General features: G+C 38.6%; 1 protein-coding gene across 1 annotated transcript in view; it reads left to right on the top strand.

Annotated features, from left to right (window-relative positions):
* The window catches only part of LOC103512360 (aspartate aminotransferase, cytoplasmic-like), a 26,857-nt gene that overhangs the window by 12,456 nt on the left and 1,719 nt on the right, over positions 1-12,682 (top strand). Inside the window, exons 4-5 of the mRNA XM_026825871.1 lie at positions 4,086-4,280; positions 11,500-11,608. Coding sequence (XP_026681672.1) covers positions 4,086-4,280; positions 11,500-11,608 — 304 coding nt within the window. The remainder of the gene's footprint in view (positions 1-4,085; positions 4,281-11,499; positions 11,609-12,682) is intronic.

A 12,682-nucleotide genomic window follows, 5' to 3' on the forward strand; every position in this document is an offset into this window, starting at 1 on the left:
GTTTTTTTTTTTTTTTTGTCGCCTGCTAAGAAACACTTCCGCGCGCGTGGTAACCAAAAATAGATGGGGAGACAACAACTGAAATTTACATAATAAATGTATAAAAAAAAATCGGGGACCTTTTTTTTTTGTAAAATCTTTGTCTCCCTTAAGTATTATAATTTTGGAAAAAATAAAAATTGACGGAAGTAAATGACAGAAAAAATGCTTTAACAGGGATAAGTAGGGATCTGAGGGTAGATTAGAATAATAATACCCCCAAGGAACCCCTAGCTACCATGAGGAGCGTGTTCTCTCTAAAAATAAAAAATGTTGCTTCCAAAATTTTATTCAACGATCGAACGAAGTGAAACAAGAAGTGAATTTCAAGTTTTAACACTTTTGTTTTTACGTCCAAAAATTCCCGGACAAGAGATTCCGGTACAATTTGGAAGGTTCGCTCTCGGAACGTCTGGCTTTCTCTTATTCTGTCCTTCTAGGACAGGGATTTCCAACTTCCATGTGTACATGCGGGCCACATGTTACATTGGCAGGTATATCGCGGAGATAAATAGGTACCAATCTCAAAAAACTTCGCGGGCCATAAAAATGGTCTGGCGGGCCACATATGGTCCGCGGGCCGCTAGTTGGAAACCGCTGCCAAGATTTCCGTACGCTAAGACTAACACTCGTATTTATGAACAAGAATGATCGTTCTTAGATCAGTCTCAAGTCAAAATTGACCAATCAAATGCCTTGAGACTATGCTTGGCACGAACTTAAGAGCCAGCATTTTGTTCATAAATATGGGTGTTAGACCTCCGTTATTACAAGTTCCTTCTATCAAACCTCTACAAAAATTAATACTTACGAACGACCGTAGAGTTAAAGCGCTTTAAAGGAAAAAAAAATAATAATAATATAGAACTTGCAACTTTGCTGGAATTCACTGATTCGTTAGAATAGAAACTGGTACATTTGCAGTACAATTACCTACCACTGAGCTAAATTTTACCTTCGAAAAGAAAGCACTGTGATGTTACACCTGGGCCTCAAAATTCATTCAATAATATTGTGCAATAAACAATTTTTTTTCGCCGTTTTTTTATACCTGTACAAAAAAAATGTACAAAGGCACCTTCCCATTTTCGGATGTAAAAAACCCGAGGGGGACCCCCCTCACGTGCTCAAAAAAAGACCACAAGTTCATAAAATCCAGTACAATTTGGAAATAATGTCTTTCCTTTTTTTTTTCGCTTTTTTCCTGCTTTTGTCTCCACCTTTTGTTGTATAAAAAATGTACAAATCCTGCAAAGGGGACGTAAAACAACCATTGGGAATTGGGAATCGTTCTCCCTAAAAATGTTGAAATTTTTGGAAAAATCGCGCAGGAAATTGATGATTCCTGTGAAACATTTACATAAAAAACGGTCTTTTTTTATAAATGTCTTTTTTATGTAGATGTGAAATAGGGGGACGGGCTGACGCATGACGCCCCGGGAAAGAGAAAAGCTGAAAATTTTCACCCTATGAAATAACCTTAACTGAAGATGGAAAATGTAAAATACATGTTGGGACTGTTGGGAGGTGAAAGCTTTCGCCTTTTGTTTGAATTTTTGGCATGTGCCAAGAGAAAGTGGGTATGTACGCCATTTTTCCTTTATTTCTTCGATTTATCTGGCTTTACCAAAACTTTTTTTTTTTTTTTTTTTTTTAGGGGTTTTCTAATAATGTAATAATAGACGACCTATTTTATTTCTTCTAAAAAAAAATAAAAAATAATAATAATAAATAAAATAACATAAAATAAATATAGGTAGGTAGGTACCTAATAAGATAATAACAAAGGCTAAGAACTAAGTAGACTCCATGGCCGAGTGGGTATCACACTAGGCCTGCACGCTGGAGGTCCGGGGTTCGATTCCCGGCGGGGTCGAAAGTTTTTCGGCTCAGTGCTTGGAGTTCGGAGTGCACTCAGCCTCGTGAGGACAATTGAGTAGCTACTTTAATTGAGTAGCGACCAGTGGCGGCATTACTATAGTGTAGAGTTGTAGACTGTAAAGAGATTATTGAAATATGGAAATTGATTGCACAGGAGGCACTTAAATAGTAATGGTTTGATATAAACAAAAGTTATGAAAAAGCTCTGGTTTTACCACAAATAGGTATAGTTTGAAGATATAAAATAATGAACATCGAATTTTGTCTCAACAATAATCTAGGAGCAAGCAATGTGCCATTGGATTGCCACCTTGTTCCCCCCTAGTCTAGGATTAGGCGGGTGTAAGTCTGGTGATTGTAACCGGGGGTCGCTAATTGTTTTTAGCTCGTGTTTCACGGTTCTCAGAAATTAATTGAAACCACACACTCTCGCCCTTGAATCAGTTTGCTTCTTTGTTCTTCAACCTCGTTTGTTCAAGGGATTGTTTTTTTTTCTTCTTCAAAAGTACTTATAGCTTGATAAATTGTTTGATAGATTGACCTAGAACTGCTAAGGTCTTATCGTCCTGAAATTGAAGTGAAAAAGAAGACAGGATTGGAGAAAGCCAGTCGTTCCGGGAACGAACCGTATTCCTTCAGGATAAAGTCCGCCCCGGGCGGGAATCGAACCCACGACCTAGCGCTCACAAAGCAGACGAGTTATAGGTTATAAACCAAGCTAACTAGGCTGGCAGCATACTATTTTTCCCCAACCTCCCTGTGATATTTTCAGGGCATATAAAACGCCTGGAAATGAGTTGATGAATACTTCATGCCAAACATTTTATCTGCTACGCACATTGCAGAATTAATATGAAAAGTCGGGCGTTTATACAACCGTGTAGTCGGTGCATTGTTTACATGTCTCAAATTTCGTGTCAAGAGGTCACAGGTCAAACCGGGTCGAAAATGTACATGTCTTCCGGCGAAATTCATGTAATTTGAGTGATTTTAGCGAAATTATCTACGTCCAAAAGTGTTGCGAAATTCGAAACGGTAAGTTTTTTACCTCTGTGTACGTGTGTATTTATTGCAGATTGCTCCAGAAGTCCAGAACCATTTAGTCACAGGTAGAAATCACTTCTGAGAACGCTTACATTTTGTTGCAAGGTGGTTTTGTTTACTTGAGTTTTGTGATAAGAAACTGATAAGAGCTGTGAAGTAAAGGTAAGTGCGCCGTTATTATGATTCTTGGCTGTGGCTATCTTTAATTTTCAAGTTCCATTTATTAATAATTCAACATATCTTCAGAACATAAAAATTTCACATACATAAATGGTACCTATACTCATCCATAAAAGCAAAGCTTGTGCCACGGATGGGGAAAGATCCATAAGTGTGGGAAAGACCCTGTGTCCCTGTTACTACTTCCAGAAAATATTTTAAAGTTTGAAAGTTTGATGATGTTATTTATTTAGTGTGAGGAGTAAAAAACAGATTTGTTCACACAATAGGACCCAGGAGCTTGATACAGAGTTACTGAAACATCTTTTGCAAACACTTTGTTTGCATAATTGTCACTTGTGGGGTTGGATTAGTAATTTGCCAAGCCTTGAGCCAGCCTAGTTAACTTGGTTGGTAGCATGTCTGCCTTGTAATGGTATAATGTTTGTTCTTGGAACAGCTGGCTTTCTCCTATCCTGTCTTCCTTCTCTCTTAGATTTTGGAACAATAGCACCATAGCAGTTACAGTTCCCTCTGTCAAACCTCTTCTAAAAAAAAAAAAGAATTCTTTTTCTTTGCCTATTACCATGTTCAGATCTGGTTGTTGTTTTCCGTCAGCTTCTCAACGAGCCCTGGGGTGATTGCTTTGGGCTGACATTTGATTTTGAAAAAAAAAAAAAAAAAAAAAAAAAAAATACTACGGGGCGGGATTAATGCCTAGGGCATTCTCTTCCATCCAACCCCTTCGCACTCAACATTTGCTAGTTCTTTCTTTAGCAAGAAAAATTTAGGTCCTGTTTAGTGTTTATAGTCCCCCCGCCAGACTAAGCTGATCAACTCCCTAATCAAAGTCCCTCAGCTAGACTAAGCTGGTCTACTCCCTGTTTAACGTCCCTCAGCTAGACTAAGCTGGTCTACTCCCTGTTTAACGTCCCCCAGCCAGATTATAATTTTCTTATTCTTTGTCCCCAGCATATCGTACAGAGGAATGCAAGCCATGGGTACTGCCCGTGGTCCGACAAGCGGAAAAAGAATTGGCGGCAGATGACAGTTTGAATCACGAATATTTACCCGTGTTAGGATTAGAGAGCTTTAGCTCAGCCGCCACCCGTATGCTCCTGGGAGGAGACGCCAGTCCGCCACTCAGAGAGGGAAGGGTGAGTAGAAGATCCGGGGTTCGATGCCCAGGATGGACAAAAAAAAATATTTGTTTAATAGAATATCCCTCGTTTATACTGCAAGAATGAGACGGAAAAGTCCCTTTACTCCTGCAGTCTAAATAAGTACTTATGTATTTGGTACAAAATAGGCGTAAAATTTAAAAAAAACTTGCTTGAATTAAAAAAAAAAAGAAGGAAATTCGTAGGAGAAAAAAGATCTTTAAAGAAGATCTATTTTACCGCCGTTTTTATAATGTAGCAATGAAACAATTGCTACGTTAAACACAATATCCGCCCGGGGGCGGATTTTGTCCTGAATGGCTAATGTTCGTTCTTGGAACGGCTGGCTTTCTCCTATCCTGTCTTCCTTCTCCCTTCGATTTCGGAACCTTAGCAGTTACAGTTTCCTCTATCAAAACCTCTTCAAAAAGAAAGAAGAAGAAAGGAAAACTCATGTGGTCTGTGTCGTAGTATGCCTCTCTTATCGACAATCATCTGACGTGAAAAGGAAGTGATAATGCGTGAATGATTAAAATAAACAATCACATGATTGAGAAGAAATTTCTTTCACTTTTCCTTATCAGCTTATCAGTTATACCCAGACTCCTTATCACATAGGTATGTTGAGCCATTGAAATTCTAGTAATCTAATAAATAACACTCTTATTATTGGTATGAATATTATTTCAAGAGGTTTGATAGAGGGAACTGTAACTGCTAAGATCTTATCGTCCCGAAAGCGAAGAGAGAAGGAAGACAGGATGGGAGAAAGCCAGCCGTTCCGAGAACAAACTTTATCCGTTCAAAATAAAATCCGCCCCGGGCGGGAATCGAACCCGCAACCTAGCACTCACAAGGCAGACGCGCTACCAACCAAGCTAACTAGTTTGGCATAACAAGAAGGAAAGCGACAATTCTTATCTTTTTTCGTCAGTATATTAACTTCCTTTTTAGTCCGTCCTTCCTTTATTAAATTACAATAGTAATAATAAAAGGTATAAGCCAGCCTAGTTAGCTTAGTTGGTAGTGCGTCTGCCTTGTAAGCGCTAGGCCGCGGGTTCGATTCCCGCCCGGGGCGGATTGTAAAAATGGTGCAGCTTGGTTTTTTGGTGGTGCAAGGGACTAAGGGAAATGACAGGGAAGAAATGGGTCACAATACTCACAATACAATGCACGAAAATAGAAAGTAAAGAATATCGAATGTGAAAATTGTATGAACGCCGTAGAAATATTTTAGGTATGCAATGTGTGTTACACGTAAAATCACCATGGATTTCTACTGTAAGCGCTAGGCCGCGGGTTCGATTCCCGCCCGGGGCGGATTTTATCCTGATGGGATAATGTTCGTTCTCGGAACGGCTGGCTTTCTTCTATCCTGTCTTCCTTCTCTCTTCGATTTCGGGACGATAAGACCATAGCAGTTACAGTTCCCTCTGTCAAACCTCTTTAAAAAAAAGGTATAGGGACGGACTATTGTTGAAATAATAAAACATTCCATTAATGTGTTATCATTATCAACTTATCATATTATTACCTATGTTATCATATATTATGCTTACGAACAAATATTCCTGTGCGTTATCACGAAGTTCAAACCTATTACCTTCCCCAAATGGAATTTTTCTGTACTGGATAGACACATTATAAATAAAGTTTCAATAAATAAATTCAAAGTCTTCTTCCTCGCCTTTTCCCGTGGACAGACGGGGTCGGCGTGTTTCGTCAGCCTCTCAATCAGCCCTAGCTAGGGTGATTGCTTTGGACTCTTTGGAGCATTGCTTTGGAGACATTAAAGAATTGTCTGGCTAGGGGACGTTAAACAGAGAGAAGACTAGCGTCTGGCTGTGGGACTATAAACAGGAAGGAGAACAGCTAACCCTAACTTCTACTCCTGCTCTTCCTCCTGATTCTCCTACCTCTTCCTATTGTTCTTCTTCTTCCTCCTCTTCTCTCTTTTCAGAATCTTCTTATTTTTGTTGGTCCTTCAATTCTTATGCCTTGAAAGTTGTCACAGGCCAATTTTTTTCGGGGCCCTGAATTTGGCCTTGAGTATGACCCAATCGTCCACTATGGCCATACTTGGCACTCATTAAGGACCATCTTCTTGTCAAACCGTTACTACTGAGTGTCTATGCCATTCCATAGACTTTATGGTATGTTTTCAAATTGGCGTCCATTTTGCCCGCGGCAACCATCAGCAGTTTTTCTTCCGAAGTCATTAGTTGTCTACAGAATGATGGGAATTGAAAAATGTCTCAATTCCAGTGCCCATAAAGTCGACTTCTTTGTAAAAAGACAGTCATAATAAACGGTTCCGTTTAATTGAATTGAATCCAGTACGGTCGAACCTGGATCTCAGAACTGCAAAACTTCAAGGATTGAGTCTTTTTTCTCGATTTCTTTTTGAAAAGGTTTTCCAAAGGAAATTCGTTTTGGAAAAGTCAAAAGGTTTTCGCTTTTTTTTTTTTTTTTTTTTTTTAAAAATTTTTCGGGGAGAGAGGATTTTTTAGGTTTTCGCTTTTTTTTTTTTTTTTTTTCAAAAGTATCTCAGGTAGAGAGGATTATTTAATTAAGAGATTTCTAGTGGTACCTAGGTGTAATAAAGAGTTGTGCGATTTATAAATTTATTTTCCTAATTCTTAACAAATTTTAAGATTTAGTGTTAGGTACCAAAACCATTTCTTATTTTAGCAGATCTGTCAATATTGACAATTGACATTACACACAGATTACAGATGTTAGATTTCAATTACCTACTTTAGAACTCTTTCCTTGATTATCCAGGTTCAACTGTAAATGGGAACTTCTTCAATTACCTAAGGCTCTCTCTCTCTCGTCTGTTTTCCCATTTTATTGACTTGTGTTAAAGTCAATCACAAGCGATCTAGTGTGTCGTCCATTTGCCGCCATTTTATTGTCAACAATCTGCCGATTTAGGATCAAACCGCTCTGATTAAATCAGCAACAGAGCAAATTGCAAAGTATTTGCTACAAATATGATCAAATGGAGCATCATTTGTCGTTTGCTCTTCTTTTTAAACTGTGAATAGAGGGGAATGAAGAAGAAGACGAAGAAGAAGAGGAAGAAGAAAAAGAAGAAGAAGAAAAAGAAGAAGAAGAAAAAGAAAAAGAAGAAGAAGAAGAAGAAAAAGAAGAAGAAGAGGAAGAAGAAGAAGAAGAAGAAGAAGAAGAAGAAGAAGAAGAAGAAGAAGAAGAAGAAGAAGAAGAAGAAGAAGAAGAGCAAGAAGAAGAAGAAGAAGAAGAAGAAGAAGAAGAAGAAGAAGAAGAAGAAGAAGAAGAAGAAGAAGAAGAAGAAGAAGTACAAGAAGAAGAAGAAGAAGAAGAAGAAGAAGAAGAAGAAGAAGAAGAAGAAGAAGAAGAAGAAGAAGAAGAAGAAGAAGTAGAGAGGAATGAAGATCCTAGAAGAAGCTGATTCTTCTTCTTCTCCTCCTGCTCCTTCTTCGTCTTCATCTTCCAAAAATGAATTGGAGACGAAATAAGTGTGAACTTCAATCTCAATAACAAACCAAAGACACAAACCAAGCATAGATCCAAAGCCAACTTGCATGTACGTACACACACAGGTACCTATAAATGGTACCGAGGATTTTAGCCATTATTATTATTTTATCTCATATACTCGTATTTTTTTGTCCTCTAGTTTTAAATAAACGAATTCGCGAGTGTTTTTACTAGACCTAATCTTTTACGAACCCGATCACGCCCACGTATACGTAACAATAGATCCAAAGCCAACTTGCATGTACGTACACACACAGGTATAGGTACCGAGGATTTTAGCCATTATTATTATTTTATCTCATATACTCGTATTTTTTTCGTTCGCGTACCAACTGTTTGGTTTTTTTGCACCCAATGTATTATTAGCGAAGTTCTTTCATACTGGCGCGAACCCCATGATTAGTGCAGTTTTAGGTCGATGCCCCCCAACATCATTCTCGGATCTCCCTAGCTTAGACTATTGAGTTACTACAGGCGAGTCAAAGTTAGATTCACAAGTTTTTGTCTTCTCGTTTTTTGATGTTTCTTTTTTTTTAAAGAGGTTTGACAGAGGGAACTGTAACTGCTAAGGTCTTATCGTCCCGAAATCGAAGAGAGAAGGAAGACAGGATAGTGATGTTTCTTTTTTTTAAGAGGTTTGATGACAGAGGGAACTGTAACTGCTAAGGTCTTATAGTCCCGAAATCGAAGAGAGAAGGAAGACAGGATAGGAGAAAGCCAGCCGTTCCGAGAACGAACATTATCCCATCAGGATAAAATCCGCCCCGGGCGGGAATCGAACCCGCGGCCTAGCGCTTACAAGGCAGACGCACTACCAACTAAGCTAACTAACTTTTAAAAGTGCGATAATAAGTTGTAATAATATCCACTTAATAGTTGTGATACCAACTAAGCTAACTAGGCTGGCTGATGTTTCTTTGATGTTCAATTATATTGTTCACTGACTTCTGGAGAGAATTCCGTCCCAATTGTAACCAGTGTTTCCTTTTCTTTTTAGTGAGTGAATATTGGCCGTAGTCGCGTGCGGCTTTTCCCGGCCTCACTCAACCTGGGTGACGGTAATATGAGGAAGCGCGTAAGCAAGTTGTGAAGCGTTTAGCCAACAGCCTTTGTCTTGGGTTATTTTGACATTTCTTGGGTTGGTTGTCTTGTGAAATTATGATCAATTATTGTTAATGAGATTAACAATAATTCCTTCCATGCGTTGTCTGGTCACAAATTCGTTGCGTTTCTTATTCCGATAACTTGAGGTGGACTTGATCCATCAACTCACAACAGGTACATCTCCCTGTCTTCTAATGAAGTGTTTCGCACATTGAAGCGTTTAGCCCTTCATGTGAGTTTAATCACAGTTAGTTGTAAAGTAACTTTTCAAGATCAATAGGCTGGTTGAACTAGTGTATGATTAATAATATCTATTACGCTAACTACTGCCTACTGCGTTACTGAGTTTCGTCTAGGACTTAGAGACTTCGTCAACAACAGCAACCGACAGAATCAATAGAGAAGCCAGATTCCTTAGTATAACGCATGGAAGGAATTATTGTTCGTTGCGTTTCTTATTCTGATACCTTGAGGTGGACTTGAACCATCAACTCACAACAGGAACATCTCCCTGTCTTCTAATGAAGTGTTTCGCACATCGAAGCGTTTACCCCCTCATGTGAGTTTAATCACAGTTAGTTGTAAAGTAACTTTTCAAGATCAATAGGCTGGTTGAACTAGTGTATGATTAATAATATCTATTTACATCTCCCTGTCTTCTAATGAAGTGTTTCACACATCGAAGCGTTTACCCCTTCATGTGAGTTTAATTACAGTTAGTTGTAAAGTAACTTTTCAAGATCAATAAGCTGGTTGATACTAGTGTATGATTAATAATATCCATTACGCTAACTACTGCGTTACTGAGTTTCGTCTTAGGACTTAGAGACTTCGTCAACAACAGCAACCGACAGAATCAATAGAGAAGCCAGATTCCTTAGTTCTTCGACCACCTCCTTTTTGTTCAGACCTGTTCAAATTAACAGATCTAAATCGACCTTTAGAAACGGGTATGTAATCTTTAAATCCACCTTAAGGTATTTAATCCACATTCCACTCTTCCACTCAAGAGTCTATTTTTATTAGTCCTTAGATTACAAAGGATAAAAGTCGACTGGACACAAAAGACGTCCAAGACAGCACAAAAGTCCAAACTAAAAGGTCGCAAAAACAAAGTTCAGGCAAACTCGAAGTTCGCCAACCGACCTCGCTTAGATGAGAAGATACTCTCAATAATGTAAGAGTCTGTTTTTATTAGTCCTTAGATTACAAAGGATAAAAGTCGACTGGACACAAAAGACGTCCAAGACAGCACAAAAGTCCAAACTAAAAGGTCGTTTTTGTTCTGACCTGTTCAAATTAACAGATCTAAATCGACCTTTAGAAACGGGTATGTAATCTTTAAACCCACCTTAAGGTATTTAATCCACATTCCACTCAAGAGTCTATTTTTATTAGTCCTTAGATTACAAAGGATAAAAGTCAATTGGACACAAAAGACGTCCAAGACAGCACAAAAGTCCAAAACTAAAAGGTCGCAAAAACAAAGTTCAGGCAAACTCGAAGTTCGCCAACCGACCTCGCTTAGATGAGAAGATACTCTCAATAATGTTAGACATAGGTAAAACAAGATAGCTAAGTTCCAACTGATAGGAACATACGTACATGGGATTCTTTTAAAAGTTTAAATGTCACTAAAAAAATATTGTATAATGCGAACTTTTCGAAACAATTTATTAGATTTAATGCAACAGCGCACTATATCTGTGCAGATAGATTGTACGATATTGTATAATGCGAACTTTTCGAAACAATTTATTAGATTTAATGCAACAGCGCACTATATCTGTGCAGATAGATTGTACGGACTATTTTGTGAAAGTTTAAAAACGATTCAATTGGGTTGGAAATCGCAAATCGCAAGGGTTGGATCACGAGTTATAGGTTTGCTGAAAATCCAGTTTTAATTTTGCAAGTTGGTCATTTGAGGGGGTGGCGAGGAACGGCGATCCAATAAACAACCCATTAGGTATCATCTATTTTGACAGACATAATCTCTCCATTGAAGGGTTCAAAAGCAAAATGGGTGGCGAGGAACGGCAATCCGATAAACAACCCATTAGGTATCATCTATTTTGACAGACATAATCTCTCCATTGAACGGTTCAAAAGCAAAATGGGACAAGCCCTCAAAAGAACCTTCTGAAAGGCGTTCAAAAATCAAAATCTAGGCGCAAGATAGTACACCTTGGCAAGTTTTCCATCACTCGTGACTAGTTGTGGGTTTCCATATTTAGACTACCGCGACTCCGTACCGAAAGGTCCTGGGTTCGAGTTCTTCTGAAAAGCGTTCAAAAATCAAAATCTAGACGCAAGATAGTACACGTTGGCAAGTTTTCCATCACTCGTGACTAGTTGTGGGTTTCCATATTTAGACTACCGCGACTCCGTACCGAAAGGTCCTGGGTTCGAGTCCGGGCCTGGGCATCTCTTGAATGAATGCGTTTGTGTTATTGCATACAGCCAAGATGAACTCTGATGTACCATCCTTAATGTACAGGGTTATCATTAAAGAACAAGCATTTAACAATGATCAACACAATTAAAATTCATTTTTTTACCATGACTTTTGTCTTCATTTTCCCCATAGGCATTTGGAGTGCAGACATTAAGTGGTACAGGTGCCTTGAGAGTGGGAGCAGAGTTTCTGCATAGAATCCTCAACTATACCACTTTCTACTATTCCAAACCTACCTGGGGTAAGTTTTCTAAAGCTTAAACGATATTTTTACTTCAATCAAACCAAACCACATTTTTGTGCCTGGAAAAATGTGTCTTTGATGTAAGGGACACGGAAAGACGAAGACTTCAACCAAAATCAAATTTTAAACTCTTTGTGGTAAAGCATAGCTTCGTCACAACTTTTGTGGATATCACAACATTACTAAGTGCCTCGTTTTGCAATTTGTAAATTGCAATATAAAATCCGCCGTGGGCGGGAATCGAACCCGGCACCTTGCAATCAATGTCCATATTTCAGTATTTTTTTTTACACTTTTAATGCCGCCACTGGTACTGGTCGCTACTCAATTAAAGTACCTAGCTACTCAATGGAGGAGTTGCAATTGGGAAAATATTTTTAATAAAAGGTCGATTCCTACGTAAAAAGTTGTGAAAAATCCAAATCTGAGGTCAACGATAAGATGAGTGATGATAGATACAATACTTCCCATTTAGGGTCAACACGAGAACACCAGAAAGTAACCCGTTGAAATATTTGCAATCGAAAAACGAGTACAACTTTTCGTGTCGATGATGGAATTCGAACCCGGGTCGTTCTGCATGGCAAGTGCACCGCGTTACCACCGGATCAACTGTGCTAACAGTAATAGAGTCATAGATCATGATGTGCTAATATTTGTACTTTGTACAGTTGGCATCACTTACATGGCTGTGTACCTAGGGTGCATTTGAATAAGTATGTCGTTCGTAAGAGGGAAAAAGAATAATTTTAATGGAGGAGTTGCAATTGGGAAAATATTATTAATAAAAGGTCGATTCCTACGTAAAAAGTAGTGAAAAATCCGAATCTGAGGTCGAAACTCCGAAAAAGTAACTTTAAAAGGTCGAAAATTCAATTTTTAATTGCCGTTCTAATGAAAAAGTTCAAAGAGTTGTGACGTCAGATTTCACGTCAAAATGCGCAGAAACGCTTGCGCACAAACAAACGAAGCGGGAGTCATGAATTATGACATCATCGCCTACGGGAGCGTATGCCGTGACGTCAAACTTCACGATTTACCGGTATTTTTTAAATCGATTTATTTCGGTAT

This window comes from Diaphorina citri, unplaced genomic scaffold (genome assembly GCF_000475195.1).
Source record: "Diaphorina citri unplaced genomic scaffold, Diaci psyllid genome assembly version 1.1 scaffold36, whole genome shotgun sequence".
Lineage (NCBI taxonomy): Eukaryota > Metazoa > Arthropoda > Insecta > Hemiptera > Psyllidae > Diaphorina > Diaphorina citri.